General features: G+C 46.1%; 1 protein-coding gene across 7 annotated transcripts in view; it reads left to right on the forward strand.

Annotated features, from left to right (window-relative positions):
* Window positions 1-15,566, forward strand: part of GMEB2 (glucocorticoid modulatory element binding protein 2) — a 29,633-nt gene extending 14,067 nt beyond the window's left edge. For 6 of the 7 annotated variants that reach the window (XM_066626075.1, XM_066626070.1, XM_066626071.1 and 3 more), the window contains 7 exons: window positions 2,035-2,162; window positions 3,538-3,641; window positions 3,884-4,041; window positions 4,331-4,402; window positions 9,003-9,140; window positions 11,749-11,871; window positions 13,662-15,566. In XM_066626075.1, coding sequence (XP_066482172.1) covers window positions 2,035-2,162; window positions 3,538-3,641; window positions 3,884-4,041; window positions 4,331-4,402; window positions 9,003-9,140; window positions 11,749-11,871; window positions 13,662-14,305 — 1,367 coding nt within the window. In that variant the 3' untranslated portion in view covers window positions 14,306-15,566. The remainder of the gene's footprint in view (window positions 1-2,034; window positions 2,163-3,537; window positions 3,642-3,883; window positions 4,042-4,330; window positions 4,403-9,002; window positions 9,141-11,748; window positions 11,872-13,661) is intronic. The other variant, XM_066626076.1, reaches the window with a different exon arrangement.
* Window positions 15,567-20,112: the final 4,546 nt, after the last annotated feature.

Below are 20,112 nucleotides of genomic sequence, written 5' to 3' on the forward strand. Positions count from 1 at the left end.
GAAGTGGTCTTGCTTTATGGTTTGGTTCCTTTATGGTTTGGTTCTACCTTGCACCAAAGGTAGAATATTCATTTGCTGAGAGAGGAAAGGCTTCAGTAACCCAAGATATAAAAGGACAAAAATGTGGTGGGGGGGGGTGGGTGGATGAGGAGGTAGCTTGAAATTCTGCAGACAGTAGTAGTAGTGGTAGTATGTAGCCAATAACATGGTCCCTGGGAAGTGTGTTCTGAGCATGCCATGCTGAAATGAATGGAGGGTTTTAACTGTTGTGGTCTGCTCAGTAGATGTTCCAGGAAGATCATGCTCACTGTGTTGTTGCTCTCTCAGAATAGACCAGCATGTCCCACAGCATGGGTCATGAGCCCGACCACAGTCTGGGCCCTCCTTCCTCAGAAACCTCCGTAAGTTACTTCTGGTTATTGGAAGCCACTTCTGGTTTGCTTCCAAAATCAGGAAGTGGCTTGCGGAGTCTTCCTGTAGAGTGGGTCACCAGACCAAGAGAGGCCTTCAGCAGCACCAGGGACATTGTGGCCCACTACAGAGGATAAGGTGGGTTGTGGTGCTGCCCTGTTTGGGAACCTCTGGTATAGACTGTTCTTGACCTGATGCACAAAATCAGGTTTTCCATTGGCCACACATTTACTGCTCTGAGATGAAAGAAAAATATGAATTCCATCCATAAATGGTTCAGAAGCCTCTAGGACAGAGGTTTTCAAACTCCAAGGGAGTTTGAGCCCTGCAGTAAGTCCTTGCAGGGGTGGAAGGGAGGCTAAGGGGGCTGCAGGGGCTTGGCTGGACTTACCAGAGCCACCTGCAGCGTCCCGGGGATGCGGAAGCCTTGCGCAAGTGTCTGCGGGGCTCCCTAGGTCTTCAAAAGTGAAAGCAGAGTGATTGCGCCCTGCCTCCGCAAAACCGAAAGTGGAGTGCAATCACTGCGCTTCCACTTTTGAAGACCTGGGGAGCCCTGCGGAGGGTCACGCAGGGCTCCCCACACCCTCGGGAGGCTGCAGGAGGCTCTGGTAAGTCCAGCCAAGGCCTTGTAGCCCACTTAGCAATGCAATCCTGGGGATTGTGCCACTGCCTCCTCGCTGCGCCTTAAGGGGCAGAGGCCAGGGCTCTTCAGGCTGGGGTGTCGCGACACCCGAGTTTGAAAAGCCTTGCTCTCAGGGCAGGGGTACTTGGAGGAAAAAGGCCTCTGAAGAAGATCTTAGTTGACAGGCAGGTTTGTGTGTATGCTCCTTTTGTTGGGAGTTAACAGAAACATTTTAGAACAGGATTAAGAACACATAATTCCTGTGTTTACCAAAATATTTCTCTTGGAGCAAAATACAAAGCTTTTCCTTTCTTTGCCAGCTATTTTCTTATGTTACCATCTGTTGCAAAGGCACATGGGCTATCTTCTGGGTATAGCTGCAACAAGACATTTCAAAAGATGTAGTTGGGCTAATGTGTGCTACTAGAGATTGGAGAGGACATGCTGGTTGTAGAGTGGGTAGCAATATGGGAGGAGGAAGCAGACAGAGGGAGAGAAGCAAACCAAGTGTGATGATGGGTTCACCAGCAGGGCTGATGGCTTTCAGCATCTAGACATAATATTGATTCCTCTGCATGCCGAGCCATAAAATAGATAAGGAAAAGGTTGCTTCCTTTTTTACTTGAAATCGCTTTTCAATGTAGAAAAGTGAGATACCTTTGAGCAAACATGTATGCCTTTAATTCAGGCTTTTTATGTGGTAGGGTTTCTTAGAAAACGATTCCTTCTGTTTGAAAGTCAGTTTCTTCTGTTGTCATTGGATTGCCTTCCCTTTGTTGACTCCATCACTTAGTGAAATTTACAGTGTGAGTGTAATGAATTTCTGATTGAGTTAGCTGGGTACTCATAATTAAAGACTGGCTGGTAATACTATTTCCAGATTTTTCTTTTCCTTTAAAAGCTTTTAAAACTGTATTCCAAACTGTCGTCACTTTGAAAATAAAACATCCATGGTTCTAACTTTAAAAAAATGTTTTCCCTTCTGATCCCTCTCCCTGAAGTGAAGATGGCTGAAGGAGAAGACTGTGTGGAAGCTGAGATTGTTTATCCCATCACCTGCGGAGACAGCAAAGCCAACCTAATATGGAGGAAGTTTGTTTGTCCTGGCATCAATGTGAAATGCGTCCAGGTGAGATGACTGCAGAATTATTGTTTGTTATATTACTTGAGGTTTCTGGTTGCTTTGCTTTCTTCTAAAGAAGTGAGTGCTGGATACATTTTTAATAAATATAATTTTAAATAATGAAAACAGCAACAACAATCACAGTTCCACTATAGGAGCTCTGTAAGAAAATAAAACGTCCTACAAAAAGGTTGTTTATCTTCAGCCACTGCACTGTTGCATTTTCATGCATCTTGTACAGGATCTGGTACCTTATGCATTCCTAAGATTTTCAGCATTTATTGCAACAAAAAACACAGTTTCAGCTGTCTTGCTGGATCATCAGCAGACAGGACATATCAGTTCCAAACAGCTATTGTTTACCTTCGCTATAAACTCAGTTGCCCACCAAATACCCTCCTTACATTCTATCTCAAACATGAGACAAAAAGGAAGGGATTTTAGAGGGGAAAGGAAAATTTTATACACACGTGGCTGGTGATGCTAAAAGCAATAGAACTCTTATGTTTCAAAAAATTCAGTACAAATTAATCTAAAAACAATTCAAGAGGATCACAGTAAAACACAGAAAGAATCCCAAGAGGAAAAAATATGAGTTTTTCTCACATTTGACTGTAATTTTTTTATACATTGTTCAGTCTTCAATAATTCAACATACTTGTGAAGTTAATCACTGTTTTTCCCCATAAACAGATGAGCAACTAAGACTAAACCCCAATCTGGATTTGGCAACACATTGATCCAGTCCAGCACTCAGTCCACTGAAGTGCTAGGGCTGTCAGTTTCCTAGCTGTTGAGATGGGAGGAAGTGTGTCAGGAGGTGCATTGTTTCGAACTTCAATTTTGACCCTGTCCCCTATATTTTACTGTCAGGACTGTGAGCTGAGGGTGGGGGTCATTGAACTAATGATCTCCAGAACCTGCAAGCTTTCTCTTCAGTCATGACAGTGCCAGAGATATCACAAAACCAGGGATAGAATGGAGGGGTTTTGTGCCTCCAGCCCATTTTGCTTCATATCAGCTAAGATGCTATAGTGAGGAGTTGCATATAGGGTTTCAGGTGGAGGAAAGATTGGAGGGAGTGCTCTCTTCCCTGCTCCATCACACCACGCAAGCTCTGTTTTTACAGTGTGAGCAGGAATGCATTTCTGGACCTCTTTACCTGTCCACCCCCCACCTGATAACGGTGAGATGTGGACTAAGCACGAGATTCTTTCCCAAGGCCTGTTGTATTCTATGAGAAGTAGCAGAGGCCAAGAGACAGGTAGTGGACAGTCTTTTTTTTTTATACCTGAGTTAGACTGGGAGTTCCGTTCTGCTGCTGGCTGATAGTGCAGTCATTTTGCCTTTTCATGCCACATCCTATCTCTTTTCTCTGCAGTATGACAACCACTTGATAAGTCCCAAGGAATTTGTCCATTTGGCTGGCAAGTCCACCTTGAAGGACTGGAAGAGGGCAATCCGAATGAATGGAATCATGCTAAGGTTAGCTTGGGGGGCAGTATCTGAACGAAATTCAGTTAGAATGGGTCTTGAGGCTTGTGTGTTGCGCCCCCTGCCTTGAGGCAGGATTTACTGAGACGCAGCCTACCACTTATTTTAAATGAGGTACCCATCAGGATTGCCATTCATGTGGTATGAACAAAATATGAGCACATCGATGTCAGGAAATTCAGGGTTTAACATTCATATTATTACTGCATTCGTATTTGTATCATATATTTCAGGAAGATCATGGATTCAGGTGAACTGGATTTCTACGAGCACACGAAAGTCTGTTCCAATACCTGCCGAAGTACAAAAATTGACCTGACTGGAGCCAGAGTATCTCTAACCAGCCAGACATCAACAGAATACCTCCCTCTCACTCCTGCATCTGCAGATGGTATGTGGTTTGTTTTGTGCAATTTTCAGGAGTCAAAGTCTAAGTTCTTTAGCAATTATCACTGCAAAGTATTATGAACAGTGCTAGTTTATAAATACTGTATTGGGAGGAGGACGTTCCTCTAGCTTATGTGAGGAGTTGATAATGACAGATATGTAGAAGCAGTAATATAACTGAATATTTTGTAAGACCATATCTTGACCTGGTTTTGTGATGAGGCCAGCAAAAAATACATAGCATTTTTTGTTTGGTTTATGAGCATGTATGTGTGTTTTTGTTTTAATCACAGTAAATGGCTCCCCTGCCACGATAACCATAGAAACGTGCGATGACTCCACTGATTGGACTACCAGTATTGGAGGTAAAGTTCATGGAGGTTTTGGCCTTGGCCCCACAGCATAGTCTGTGTCTTGTGTTCTGTTCCATATTGGCTTCTTAAGCCTGAAAGGCTTATGAGGAAGATGTCTGTATGTTAGTAGCTGCTTGGCACTGACAATTCCTTGCACAGTGTTTTACCTGTGATTCAGATAATCTGCATAAAGTGCTATTGACAACTACTGCTCTTGCCTTTGGTGTTCTAGATGACGAATAGCAAAAACCACGTGTGTATTGGTCCAAATTTTTAGATGTTAGAGGTTGAAAACTTGTATAAACCAACTTTGGCTTGTTTAAAAAAAAAAAGTCGCCCTCTTTCCCTTTTCTACACCTTTTGGAGCACATTGGCTTGGTGACTGTTTTCGAGCTAATCATGTCAAACTTTATCAGTGGACGATGGCATCTGTGAACAGGTTGCTTCTCCCACTCATCCCACACTGATGTGGTTGTGTAAATGAAGAATGCTTCATTCTCAATTCTTCCCCGCCTGTGGGAGCAAGCCAAGCCCCCAGTTCCATTCTTGTCTTCCTCAAGGGAACAGGGCTGCTTTGTCTGTAATTTTGACGGTGTCTGTCACCTTCACAATACCTCAGAACCTGATTGTTTAACCATGAGGATTTCAGTGAGGATTTCTCTGCTTTGAAGCAATTTCCTGGGAGAATGTTTAGATCATAGATGTCAAACTTGTACAGTAGACCAAATAGCATTCATGTTGCCTGCTGAGGACCAGAAGTGATGTCATTAAGCAGGAAGTAACATCATTAAGTAGGTAATGACTAGAAATCAGCACTTCCCCCCCCCAAGAACTCATTAGCTACAAACAATAGAATAAAAATATGTTAATCTTGATCATATTTTCAAGATATGGACCAGTTATCACATGGGTCACACTTTCAACAGCGCTGCTTCTGTTGAGGCATAATTTTGTATCTCAGCAGCTAGGAGCTGCTTTGCGACGTGACTTCTCGACAGAAGCAGCACTGGTGAAAGCCTGGCCGTGTATTAGTGTTCAGATATGTACTTCACATCTTTGCTTCTAAAAGAAATGTATGAACAGGTCTTCTCAAATGAATGGAAGGAAGCCCTCTGGTCAGTATCAGAGGCTCCAGCAAAGAAATTATTTAGCGTCTTTGGATTCATGGCCACATTCCCCATACTCCCAGGAGTTCTGCAAGTGCATCAAGATTTCTATGGGACCAGGTCTTACAGATTCAGGACTTTTTCACTCTGGATTTTTTTTCTCAGTGGCTAAGGGTTTTCCTAGTTTTATTTGGTTCTCTTCAAGAATCTTGCAAGTCCATCAAGTTGGATTTGATCTAGTTAGTGCAGCCTCATGACTGTCATATAGGTTGTGCCTGTGGGCCAGTTCTTATTTCAGTCAGTGCAGCCACAACTTCTCACCATTGTCTGTATAGGCTGCCTACATAGATGTTGTCCACTGGTCAATTTTTTTGCAGGCCTCTGGCATGAGATTGGCCACATCCTTAAGGTCATCACCTGGCTGAGTCCCTCTCGGGTAAACTCTAAAGGCCAAGAGTTCTTCATTTATATTGTCTGTCTCTTTGGGGTGAGTGGGAGGAGCAGCCGGTTCAAGGATGCCATCTTCCACTGTGAGAGAAAAACCCTATCGCAGTAAGTCCAGCATTTCTTTCTGAAGGAGGAAGCTTAAACTTTAGGCACTGGGTGAGCAACAGTGTGATTGCATAGCTTCTCATGTTAGGCTGTGTCCTAAGTTAGGATTCCAACATCCCATTGCAACTAATGGGGTTTAACGCATTTCTGCCCAGCCCACAGGTGTGTACACATGTGATCCCTGTTGCATATATACAATGTTGGGCAGAAATGGCTTAAGTTAGTCACTACCAGCTTGTTTCATTGATTTCAGTAACACTTAGTCACAACAATTTTCTTGGAATACAACCCATTGAAAAGCACTTCTAGTGTCAGGAAAACAAACATGTCAGAGTGAACATGCCCCCGCTGAAGCAATAGCTGAGCTCCCCCTGCTAGCCAAAATTGCTGCTGTTGCCCAGTGGTGTGCTGTCACGCCAGCCAGCCAAGAAAAAAGAAGTGGGGGAGGATTGGTGTCACCACATGTGCTTGGTAGTACATGTAAGTTCCCTTACACAGATACCAAAACATGCATGTCCTAGGACCATTGACTGTTGAGTTCTGGCACCCCTCCTAAGGAGATTGGCATTTGGGAAAGATGAAAGCGTCAGATATAGATGCAAACATTGAACGGTTTGCTGGAGGGGAGGGATCAGCTTACAGTTGGAGGAAGAAGGAATCAAGAACAAGAATAATTAGGTGAGCAGTAATTCAAGTACGGTCAGTTCTCCTTATCCATGGGTTCAGCACCTGTAGATTAGGAGCTTGCGTCCAGGAGGTGCTTTTGGCCAAACTGGAAGTGCCTTTTGGACACCTCCAGGAGGCCTTCTGAGTCCTGGGGAGGTGACACATGGCCTCCCTGTGCCTCAGAACACCTCCTGGATGTGTCAGTCTCATCCTGGAGGTCCTGTGAGGCCTTTCTGCAGATTTCATTATCAGTGGGAATTAGTATCTGCGGGGGTCCTGGAATGGATCCCCCTTGGATACTGAGGGTCCACTGTAGTTACATTAATGATAAAATTATCTGTCAAAATGGTGGTAGAGCTAACCAGTGCCAGTTCCTGGAGAAGTAATATGAATAGATGTAAATTTTTTAAATGTTGTTTAGCTCCTTAAGAGTAGGAGGGGGAGAGTGGAGACACACACAGAGAGGCATTTAACTTCCTGTAAAGATGAGTGTTTACTTAGGGGACAAACAAGTTTTTAGGACAATAATGACTTTAGAATGAGAAATAGAGGAATTCTGTGACCAGGTACAGAGAAAGCAGGAGCTCAAGCCAAAGTGTGGAGGTGCAATTGTGTTTTGGTCCTCGGAAACAAAGAAGGCAGATTCAGACACTGGTATGAGCTTGCTAACCAGTCTGTAATCAATTCACTGTTCTCAACAGAAGAACTTGCTTCCTACCACACTGTATACTTAACTTATATTCTGCGTCCTCTGAAGGAGGATCAAATCCAAAATAAAATTAAAAGGTCTCCAGAGACCTGGATGGATCAGTTAAGAGGAACAGTAGTCAAGGGAGTCTGGGGGCAAATCCTCAAGCTCCCACCCTAACTGGTGAGACTTAGAATATAGACTCTGGAGGAGCAGCCAGTTGCACTGCCAGTGAGTCCTCTGTAAGTAACAGGAATACAGAGGTCTGTGGCCAAGGTTGCTTTTCTTAATCTGCTGAGATGCTGGAAGACCCTGGAGATTTGGGCCTATTGTTTCTTCGCTGACCTTAATGGCCTTGTTTGTCTGTAGCAGCAGGATGTTCTGACATTTGTGCCACACACTACAGTTTAGACTGCTAAGCAAGGTACTGTACGAAGTGGTGTCTAGAGTCTTCTCCAAACAAGGGGAGAGAGCAGGAGAAATGAAACACAGGAAGAAAATGGCCCTTTTTGAATTTGGCTTGGCTTAATATATTTCTGCCATCAGTTGTAGACAAAAAGGAAATAAGTCTGGCTTGTATTCCATGCACTTCTAGCACTGACGCTTGACCGGTCACGTTTCAGCACACCCAAGTCAGGGGGTACAAGCTACCAGTGGTGGAGTGGCTGCTCTGGCTAGTGTGCCCACCCCTATTCCTTCTCCTGCTTCCTTTTTTCCAGTCCTCATTTGCTCTGGTCATTTTGAATGACAAAGCAGGAGAAGAGTGGCCAGCCTAGAGAAGAGTGCACAGTTGCTGGCAGTGGTGGTGGAGCCAGTGTTGCCAGCACCAAAAAGGTGGTGTGGGGAGGGAGCAGACTTCCCATCCCCACCACCATAGTTGGGAGAAGGAGAGAGAGAAATCAAGGTGAGCATGGGTGCCTGGGGGAGCATGTTGTGTTAAGGTGCTACCCCAGGAGCCTAAAGAGCTTGGGCTAGGCCCAAGTATAAAGAATTCTTACTGAACCATCTGTCTGACCTGCTAATTTTCTACACATTAAGTATTTTTTTATGCGAGAGCATTCAGGGCTATGATTCCTCCTCCCCCCACCCCCACATTCCGTCTGAAGTGAGAGTAACCTGATTTCTGTGGGAATGTGCAGACATCAGGCTTCCAGCATCTGCTTTGGATTTTGCTAGAACTCCAAGGTTGACTACCTGGAGCCAGGTGCATAATGGTAGCTTAGAAAGGGAGACCTAGAATTATGAGCCACAGATTTGTTTGCAGAGTCAGAACTGAATTCATAGGGCTCTCACCTAAAATTCCATTCCTGGTTTTTCTGCAAGTGTTGTCTTTTAACTATCTAATTATACAAAGTGCTGCTGCTGTAAGTAGCTGGGAATGGGAAAGCCTTGTTGATCTGCAGATCTCCCACAGGCATATCAGTCAATCCCAGTCTCCCTTTTGCCTACTCTGTAATATAGTATAATTGTAAGGCTGCCCTTTGGCAAATATATACCTCTGTGCTTGAAATGGGTACATGGGATTTAGCTGGCAGACAACCAAATTTGTTTCCCCTGTGTTCTCATAGGTTCTTCAGGGTTCTTTCTCATTTTCCTGTAGATGATACATTTCTGTTCTGGCGAGGTCTAAAGGAAGCAGGCCTGTTGGAAGAAGTAATTCAGGAATTTCAGCTGGAACTCATGGAGACCATGAGGGGCCTACAGCAGAGGGTTCAGGATCCTCCTTTACAGCTCAGCGGTAAATATTGGCTGGTGCAGCGACTCTCCTTTCAGCAAGTAGATGAATACCTTTTTAAGAAACCAAGCACTTGTTAGATTTTGCTTGCATTGCTAATGCTTCTTCTAAGAGGGTAGCAAAGTCAGTGTTAGTGGTATTGGGAAACCAGATAAAAGTGAGTTTAGTGTGCACTTTCTGACTTTTAATCATATGTTAGGAATCTGACAAATGAGTATTCTGTTTACAGTGTCTGTGAATAATATGAACACAGAGTTCAGAATGTGAGGCAACCCCCTTCCCCCCGCATCCCCTTTTCTGCCCCCCCCCGCCCCTGATCCAGAAGTAATTGCGGTGACATCGTCATCACTGCAATTACTTCTATGGGCTGCTTCCTCTGTTCCCCTTTTGAAAAAAGGGAGGAGGCAGCCCAGGCTCTGAGGAGACTTCTGCGCCCCCTCTGAAGGGCATGAAAGGCTACCTGATTGGAGTGCTTTGGGGCTGTCCTGGGTGCCTCTTCCAGGAAGCAGGCAGCACTTGCCTTCTAGGCACCGCTTCTGAGCAACCCCAAAGCACCCCAATCAGGCAGCCTTTTGTGCCCCTCAGAAGGAGTGCAGAAGACTCTTTGGAGCCTGAGAAATGGCGCACGTCTCCTCTGAAATTGGAGGAGGTGTATGTCACTTCTTGCCACCCTGAAGTGTGCCACCTCCCCTTGTGTTAAAGGGGAGAAGAGCGGGGGCGGCGCTCAGCTGCGGCCAGGTTCCACAGCTGAGCACAGCCTCTGCTCTCCTCCCCTTTAATGCAACGGGAGGGGTGGACCTCAGGGCAGTGCGCGGTTCCCAGCCATGTCTGAGGGTCTCTCTCTCTTCCCCTTTCACAAGAGGAGGGGCGGCCCTCAGAGCAACACAGAACTGTGCTGAGAACGCTGGCAGCCACTTTTGGTGTGGTTCTTGGCGTATGGGGGGTGCATTGCCAGGGGGCGCGTCGCAGCAGTGCATTTACCCCACTTGTCCCCCCTCTAGGTACGCCTCTGCAACTCCTCTCTGTTACAAGCACACTGCTGACTGTGGTAGAAACAGAAACTGTGGCAAAAGCATCACTAGAAATGTCTGTTCTTTATGCAGCTCCATTGGTGCACACAGCAATTTACAAAATTTAAAAAGTTTTGTTTCCCCCTCAAAGAGCTTACTGTCTAAATGTTGACATGTGAGGACAGCTGCAGAGGGAAAGGAGAGAGGAGTGGAAGAGGTAACCTGGGGAGGACATGAGCAGACACCCCCTCCCAGGTGCAGCCATGCCCAAAATAATAATAATAATAATAATAATAGGTATTTATATACCGCCTTTCTTGGTCTTTATTCAAGACTTTATTCAAGGTGGTTTACATAGGCAGGCTTTATTAAATCCCTATTAAATAGGGATTTTTACAATTTCAAAGAAGGTTCTTTCTTTCAAGAACGACTACATTCAAGGTGTTTCATTCTGATCTGGTTTCACATTCTGGCCTCCATCCTCCCCCGCTCAGAGCAGATGGAATTGCTCGGCTTCAGCTTGTCAGCTGCTCCAAGGTCGCACGGTGCCAGTGGCCTCGAACTGGCGACCTTTGTGGATGTTATCTTCAGGCAGACGGAGGCTCTACCCTCTAGACCAGACCTCCTGCCCAGCATGCTGTATCCAGCAGCAGCAGATGACAGACCAGGAGGCTTCAGAAGTGAAAGAGGATTTAAATCCCCTTACACCTCTGTGACCCTCCCACTCTGAAATGTGTCTCTTCGGGCCTGCGCCCGCAAAACCACTGGCACAAGTTCAAGGAGAGAAAGGAGGCAGGGAAGCTGTAGAAAAGAGGAGTAGGATCCAGCACCTGCCATTGCCGCCAGATCAACCCCATCCTGCAGCCTTCCTGCCCCCATTATACCTCCCTCCCCGCCCTGTTTCGTTCCTTCCCTGCCAACTTTGCTGTCTTCTCATAGGTTCTTCAGTGTGTTCTCTCTCTCTCTCCCTCCCTCTCTCTCTCTCCTTTAGATCAGTGGTTCCTGATCTTTACTTAAAGGTAAGGGAACACCTAGGTTCTCACTGTGTCCGTAAAGTGGGGTGGTGACGTCACTCCTGGGTTCATGCCACTGCCTAAGTAAAAAACGGGTTTTGGACCTACCTGTATTCAGCGGTGGTGAGAATGCAGGTTTTGCAGCATCTCCAGCTACCATCATAGATGGGTACATCCAAACCCCCCCTTTTTTTTACTTAGTTGGCGGCGGTGTGAACCTGCCACCTCAGGCAGCCAGCGGTACCAAAATGGCCACTGACGGAGTACTGTGTACTCTGTCAGCTGCTTTTTTGTGACAGCAGAATTTGCTTCTGTTTTCACAAAAGACTCTGCACAACAGCCCAGTCCTCAGTAGGACTGAGCTGTTAATCTTTCCGTCATTGGGAGATGCAAGGAGATGAGTAGGGGTTAATTAGGAGTGAAACCACAATAAACTTAGCATTCCAACATTATGGTTTACCTTTCCTTTCCTTTCCCCTATATCAGCAGTGAGCTGAATGGAAGTTTTTTGTTTGTTGTTTACAAAATAATGGTTTGTTTCTCTCCAATACCTGAAATTAGAATTTTGGCTTTTTCTTTTTTTTCTAGATGCTGTTTTTCTCAACAACACTGTTCAGAACTTTGGCATGCTGGACCTGGTGAAGAAAGTCTTGGCAAGCCATAAGTGCCAGATGGATCGTTCCAGAGAGCAGTATACACGAGATTTAGCAGGTGCTGCCCCTCAGTCTCTTATGCGGCTGATCATTTGTTCACTATCTCCACAGGAGAGTCTTTCCGCACTGAGTGTTCCTTTCCCAGAACCATGGGATGTGCGTGGCAACAGTGTGATCCATTATGAAGCTTGCATGTATACCAGCATCATGACACACTGCAGATAGTTAACCTGTGCATAAACCATGATTTTGTGCCTGTTCCCACTGCATGGGAGGAGGTGAGGGTGCAGTGTATTCCCTTGAGTTATGCTCATGCACCAGGACGCTTGGAGGAATTGGGGATGAACTGAAAGAGAAAAAGACCCTCTATGGGCATTTCCCTCAATACCATTAGGGCGCAATCCTAACCCACTTTCCAGCTCTGACATAAGGGCAATGCAGCTCCGAGGGAAGGGAACAAACATTCCCTTATTTGGAGGAGGCCTCCGTGAGTGCCACCCAACTGCAGGATGCAGCATACCTCCCATTGGCACAGCTATGCCAGTGCTGGAAAGTTGGTTAGGATTTGGGCCTTAGTTGTATATTCATACTTTCTTATGACAGAAGCTGTTCTCCTTCACAAACATGAGCCCCATGTTCATTGCGCCATCAGTGTTCATGGTACAGTCTAAAATTTGATGCAGGAAACAGAAATGGAGGAAAGAATGTGCATTTCAGTTGCACATGCGTGATCTTGGTTGCAGTTAACACGTGGAAGCAGCAGGATAGTGCCAGAATGCCTAGAAAAGTTGGTTTGGGGGTGGAATTTGAAGGAAGCAAGAAAGAGGGCATCGTGGTGTCATTCTGACAGGCACTTCTGGGAATAAGGGGCAACAAGAGAGATGGGGCAGAGTTGTCTGTGGACAAGTCCTTTGGACAGCTCCAAGTGGTGAAGCTGGGGGTGCAAAGGTCCTGGGCAGAGATGAATCGATCTTGTCCAATGGCTGCTTGTTCTCTTCCTGTATCTTCCCCTGTGGCATCTCTATCCCATGCCTGGTTTGTTCTGGTGCCCCCACTATAGTGCCTATGTCTTGGAACTTGCAGGGGACATTTTCAGTGCCCTGTCTGCTTGGATCAGGGCAAGCTCATTTATCTGAGCGCAAGGGAGGGGACTTTTTTATCCACAGCCAAGGAGGTGGATCCCTGAATGTCAGTCCCCTTCAGATAGCCAGTGGTCTTCAACCTTTTTCGTGCCATGACCCCAATAAATAAATACAGTATTTATTTGACCCACTGCTGATACAGTATTTATTTGACCCACTGCTGAGACCCACTGCTGATACCTCCCCCTCCTGCGACCCAAGCCCACCCATTTTCCCATCTGTCACGCACACCTTGCCCGCCCCGTTTTCCCTACCTCTTGCATCTTCACAACAACCCTTCATAACAACCCAACAAGGTAGCAGCCTGAGCAGGGCTGCCTTAGGAGTTGTGGGGCAAGAGAGCAAGAAGAGGCTGTAGAGGATTATACCAAGAACTCCCTTTTGATAAGGCAGGACCATTCTTGGATTACATCCAAGTCCTTTCTTGCACAGGCTTTGAAAGGTTGCTGCAACCCCCCAAATGAGACTGTGACCCTATTGGGGTCCCAACCCACAGGTTGAGATAGACTGTTTGATCGTTTTATTGGGCTGGATCCTTTCCAGCTGATCAGTTAATAGCTCAAGAATAGCGGCACAAACTGAATTTGTTCGTAGTCAGCTGCAGTGCAATTTAAGTGGAGGAGGCCAACCTCCATTCCTGGCTGATTGTATTCAGTTGTTTCTCTGATTATCCACTGCTGTTTCTCTTTCACCCCCCCCCCCCCAGCTCTGGAACAGCAGTGTGATGAACACAGGAAGAGAGCAAAAGAGCTGAAGCACAAATCCCAGCATCTCAACAATGTGCTCATGACCTTGACACCGGTCTCCATTCCATCTCTGAAACGCCCGAGGCTGACTCGAGCCACATCGGGGCCTCCTGCCATCACCTCACAACTCCTGACTCAGTCGGCACAGATCACCCTGGCTCCAGGAGTGCCCGTCACTCAGCTTGCCAACCTGCCCATCAGCAAGGTCATATCTGCTCTCCCGGCATCTGCTCTGGGCAAGAGCACAACACAGGCTACTTCTGCCAGCTCTCCAGCCTCTCCCCTTCTGGGTGGCTACACTGTCCTGGCGTCTGCAGGTTCCACTTTTCCCAACGCTGTTGAGATCCACCCAGATGCCTCCAACCTCACCGTCCTGAGCACGGCAGCCATACAGGATGGCAGCACTGTGGTGAAAGTCGTCAGCCCTTTCCAGCTGCTCACCCTCCCAGGACTGGGAACGACCATCCAGAATGTGACACAGATGGCTCCCGGTGGGAGCACAATTGTGACTGTGCCATCCAGTGTGGTGGAGGGTACTACAGCAGAAGAAGAACATACCACCATTGAGGTGGCTACAGTGGCAGAGGAGCCTGAGCAGAAATGAAACACAGACTGGGACCCACAGCCAGTGGGCCAGTGGGCTTGCACAGCCATCCCTCTGCACTGAGGAGAAGTGGGAGGAAAGGGAGACAGATTGGCTAATGGGTTAATAGTGAAATTGGAATTACAGAGAGAGAAAAAGAAGGGTTAACACCACAGGAGGGGAAAAAAATCACTATTCTATAGGAACCATTAAAAGCTACAGTCTTTCCATCCTCAACTTGTTAACACTGTACCATCCCTGGCATGTTGAGCTGGATCAAAGGGTATGTAGAAGGGTTAGGGCAGTCCAGACAGGCTCCTGAGAAGGAAGTAACAGAAAGAACAAGGAAACCAAACAGTGAGGTGGACAACAGTGAGGTGTTCTAGAAATTACAGCACAGGTGATCAGAAGGGAGTTTCCTGGGTCAGGCATGATTCAGGTTACTGTGTGTATGAGCTCTGCCATGTTTGGGATTGGCTGCCTTCTTGCTGTGTCAAAGGGCAGATATACTGAGGCTTGTGCTGAGTGCCCATGCAGGTTTTGGAAAGAATTAGTTTTGCAGAGCACTCATGAGTGGCAAAGCAACATGGGAGGCAAGAAACAGCCTCCTGTAGGTAGTGCTTGTAAGAGGGACTTTGTCACTTGTTTCTAAAAGCTGTGGTGGGAAGAGGTGATCTATTGATGCTGCTAACATTGGCATCTCCTTGATGAGATGAACTTATAACTTGTGCCTCAGGATCCTGAAGCATTCAGAAGGGTGGTTTGCTTGCAGGACCATAGAAACCTATTGGCATAGAAGAGCCCATAACCCTTGAGGATTAAGGGCCTCTTTCTGTGCCTTCTAGAAAACACATGTTCACATCTATCCCTTCTTTCCTTTTGTGAGGCTGGTGTCACAGAGGCTCTAATTCTGCTGGATGCCTGAAGCAGCTTCTGTGCCAGTAGTGGGCTGCTTTTTGCCTTGGTCTGCACTGGCACCTGCCATAGCCAGTGGGCCTCACCCCCTGTGCACCAGCACTTCAGGCTGCTGTATCATGTTTGGAAAAAGTTTGAATGTACGAAGGAAGAATGAATACAAAGGTCCTCCAGAGCTTTCTTTGAATTGTTCCAGCTTGGCTTAATGCACTTAATACCAATGAGTTAAGAAACAAAAGAGGTGATTGTGAGAGGGTTACATCTTACACTCTCATGAGTTGCAGGGTGTTGGATTCTTGCAGTGCAAGTTTGTCAATAAAAAGAAGAAGAAAATGTCTTGAATAATCCATTAAATACACTCTGGAAACATGGTCTGTGGCTTTATTGACTTTTACTTCAGGCATTTCCAGTTGGTTTCACTGGAGCCCAAGTAAATGGGTTTGAGATCAGGCTGTCAGTACTTTTGTTTTTGTTTTAGAAAATGAAGTCAGTAATTTTATTTATAAATTAGGTTCTTACAAATTTCATCATTGTTTCAAGCAGAGAGTTCATCTGTATTTAGCATGGATGTCCTGCCCAAAGCCTTGTTAGAATGTCCACAATCATACATTCCGTCAGAATCTGTGTTACGTGAAATCTGCCATCTGTGTGATTACCTGCACCTGCAGAGATCTGGTTTGCATCATTCTTGCAGCTCAAAATTTCAGAGGAATTCCTATGAACTGGCAATCAAGTTTTCAGAAAGTGGTGCCGGTCCCCACCTGGGCTTTCTGTGGATTCTTTGTAAATGTTTCCCCCTTTTTTCTTTGACTCTGCCTCTCCTTTGGTCAGTGCTTCCATAGGAAACTTCTCATTTTAAGAAAAAGCGGCTCCACGGTGACAGCACTTATTTCCTGATTGAGTTTCACATGCTCCCATTTTCTTTTTCAAATCTGATTACTGTCTGCTTATTCTCCAAGATTTTGGTAAAAGGCCTCACATTCACTGAGTGAGTGTAGGATTACCAGATAGAAACAGGGAGCGAATGCCTCTACCTTTAACCACTGTATAGAAGGAATTTTGGCAGGTGCAGCTTTTTAAACCCTTCCATAGTGAGCTGCACCTGTCAAAATTTGCTCTTCTATACCAGGGCTCTCCAGACCCTGTCCCATTGGTCAGATCCGGCAGCCTGCCTTTTCCCTTCCCCTGTGAATGGTGGTTAATGTTCTGTGGGGAGCAGTCCTTCCCCACCACTGATCTCCCACAAACTGAGCTTCGGCCCACTGCTTCCAGGTTCTGTTGCCCCAGCAGCCACTGTGCCTGGATTACTGGGCAGGTGCAGCAGGCTGAAGCCAGTTTGGGAGAGATCAGTGGCAGGAAAGGATGGCTCTCTGGAATGGTACATGACAGTCCTGTTGCACAGGACTCCAGTTTGGAGGCCACTGTTCTTTACAGTTGTTAAAGGTATAGGCACTCTGTCCCTGTTTGTATCTGGTAACCTTACCTGGGTGGGACAGAATGGTTTGATGAATTCCTCTTTCTACCAGTCCCCCCTCCATGTGGGAAAATAAATTGTAAGGTATTAAATACAAATAAATTTCCTCACATTCCCATTGAGAAGAATGATTGCTCATCAAAGTGCATTTGTTTTTTTTTTTCTTCAGCAGTAAAGTCAGCACACGGTCCCTCCAAGTAAGTGACTTGAAACAAGTGTTTAAAAACCAAAGTTTCTCCTTGTTTCAGTCTGGCAGTTTACCAGTGTTTGAAATTCAGCTAAACCTTATTTATCTGAATGACCTTGTGAGACTCAAGTGGCTGGATAATAGGCATATACATTGACAGGACCACAGTGCTTGAATCTGGAAGCCAAGGGCAAAATCCTGCCAGATGCCCTCCTGCTCAATCCCCACTGAATGAGTGTGAGCAGCACAAGACTTTCCACCACAATGTGCCCAAATCTTCAAAGCTTGGTAGTGCAGGTTCTGCTGTGTGGAGTTGCAAATGGGTGTCATAAAATGACTGTTGGTAATGTCCGCCTGGTCATTGGTAAAAGCAGGCAAGAGATAAAAGAACTTCCTTCCCTCTTGCAGCCACTGGGGGGCACTAGAAAGAAGCCTTTAGCACTTTCTGGTCACTTGATCCTGGAAACTAGAAAAGTACAGGGTGTATAGGGAGTTTTTTTTCCCTTTCCTACAACACCAGAACCAGGGGATAGCTGCTAAAATTGCCTGGCAGGAATGGACAAAAGAAAATATTTATTTACCTAGCTTGTAATCAGTCAATTTTGCAACCCACTCCAAGAATTGGGCTGAAATTGGCTGTATTTTAAAATGAAGGATAAGTAATTTCAAAGTAGAAATAAGTGACAGGAGAAAAAACTACCTTAATGAAGAAATGTACATTGATTTTTGTTGTTGTATACATAGTCTTATCGGATGGGGCAATGGGTGTACGGCTGTGGGAGGTGTCCTGAGAAACTCCTGTGCCTCAAAATGTGTCGTCGCACCACTGCTCTGAAAACCTTTGAAGAGCAGAAGTAAGAGAGAGAACGAATACAGACATTCTTTGGCTGAACCAGTTCAGACAGTTGGAGGATTTCCCATGTTCAAATGATGTTACCCCGGATCAGAAGTTCCCTCTGTAAGAACATAGCAAATCTTAGAGAAGGGCTGCAATCTGGCTGTCTCTCTGACATGCCAGGAATTTTTTTAAAAATGCAAGGAAGTTATCTTCATATGGGAAAGTATTCTAGTACAGTATGCCCTTCCCTCACTGGCTGTCTGGAGCAGTCCAGCAGTGGCTTGAGACCACTGACCATGCGGACCAGCAGCCTTTCAGCCTTCTGTGGGAAGATTTTACAGGGCAGCTGTTGAGAAAACCAGCAACTTTGGAAACAGCTCTGTTTCTGCAATGGCCCTGATTCACTTGATCTTCTGGAGCAGGGGTGCTCAAACCCCGTCCCAGGGGCCACTTGCAGCCCTCGGGGGCTCCCAATCCGGCCCGCGGGTAGCCCCCAGTCTCCAATGAGCCTCTGGCCCTCCAGAGACTTGCTGGAGCCCATGATGGCCCAACGCAACTGCTCTCAGTGTGAGGACGACTGTTCAACCTCTCACCTGAGCTATGGGACAAGGGCTCCCTCCACTGCTTGCTGTTTCATGTCTGATGCAGCAGTGGCAGTGAAGGAAAGGCCAGCCTTGCTTTCTGCAAGGCCTTTTATAGGCTTTGAGCTACTGCAAGACCTTCATTCTTTCATATAAGTTCCATCTCTAATATATTCATTTATGTAAATTTATTCAAATTTGAAATGTAAATTAATTCTTTTTTTCCCTGGCCCCCGACACAGTGTCAGACAGATGATGTGGCCCTCCTGCCAAAATGTTTGGACACACCTGTTCTGGAGGAAAGTATGGCTTGCCCCAGTCAAATGGCTAATCACCAGCCTGCTTAATCCCAGATTTTGTGAAGGGGGGAGTGCATATGATTCCCCAGTGGGGTGTGAGAGGGGGGATGGAGGTGGAGCTCTTCTCTGTTGTTATTCCACATTGTACAGGTGCTAAATCATATCCTGTTCCTGAACAGCAACTGGATTTAAATTCTCTGCAGTTTGTTACTGGCTCTAGTGATGTGTGAACCTGAGGGCTCGGTGGGGGTTGTGGATTTGTTTTAGTGATGGAAACTCACAGCATGACTGGCTACAGACTTCAAATGGTCCCCTCTCTGGCTGCCTCAAGTGTTGGAAAAAGAATTATACCACAGAAAGGAAGGGGCTGGAAACATTGAAAGTGCTGCAGGCCTGAAGTGAAAGGCCTGCTCACAAATGAGGCCAGCTGAGGTGGTTGCTTCAGGGAGCAGATGCCTAGGGCAGCCCCCACTTCTATCAGCCCACTCTCTACCACTGTGCCTACTGCTCCCTGGACTGGAGGGGAACAGAGCAAAAGTCCTCCCCTCCACACCAGTAGTGCAGCCAGAAGGGGAGGTGTGTTAAGTACTGCAGACTCTGCAACACACCACTCGCCATAGGAAGTGACAGTGTTGATGCCCTTTGGCTACACTTCTGGTCCACATGTCCTTTTCTGCTCTGCCCCCTCTTCCAATCCAGGGAGTAGGAGGAGCAGAGGCTGGTGCATCCCCAGGTAAGCAGGCTGCTGGGAGGTCCTGGGCCTGCTGGATTATTTAGATAAGAGGAAAGTAAAACTCAGGCAGCAGCTTCTCCCTAATTTTCCTGCTGGAAAAGGAATGCTCCTCTTGGCTGAGTTACTATCCTTTCCAACCAACTACAACATATAGCTCCTTGATATCTTCCTCCACCCTACACATACATCCCATGTTCATGCAAAAGACCTAATTAGCTATGCAGGGTGTGTGTGTGTGTGTGTGTGTGTGTGATTCATTTACTAATGAAGCATGCCTACTAAGGCTTGAACTTTTACTGTCCTTCTATACCTTGTTTGCTTTTGAGTCTAATTGGGAAGCACCTAGTTTTATCTAGTATTGTCCTTCTATTCCCTATCCTTTATCTATACTTTTAGCTTCTCTCAGTAATCTAAATAATGAACTTTGCAAAGCTAACTGCACCTCTAAAATTAATAGCTTCTGTTAAGCTAGGTATTTTCCTAACTTAAGGTTGTAGGTTCTGCTTCAAATCATAAACCATAAATCATGAACTCTCCCTCTTACTCAGCAAGTGTTTGAATGCTAGAACTCCCAGCCTAGAGGAAAATAGCACCCCAGGGTGGAGGAAAGGCCAAAACTTTTCTCCAGCCTTGTTCGCTATGATGGTGACCCTCTGGCTTCTGTGACCATCCCTCCCCCCAAAATGTGAAGCTCAGACACAGAGAGATTGTGATGAGAGCTGGACCAATGTGTGTAGGCAGGGACCAGGAATTCTGCTCCCATCACTCAATTGCTCAATTTCTAGGGATGGCTGTTCAAAT

Source organism: Tiliqua scincoides, chromosome 4 (assembly GCF_035046505.1).
Source record: "Tiliqua scincoides isolate rTilSci1 chromosome 4, rTilSci1.hap2, whole genome shotgun sequence".
In the NCBI taxonomy this organism is placed as follows: Eukaryota; Metazoa; Chordata; class Lepidosauria; order Squamata; family Scincidae; genus Tiliqua; species Tiliqua scincoides.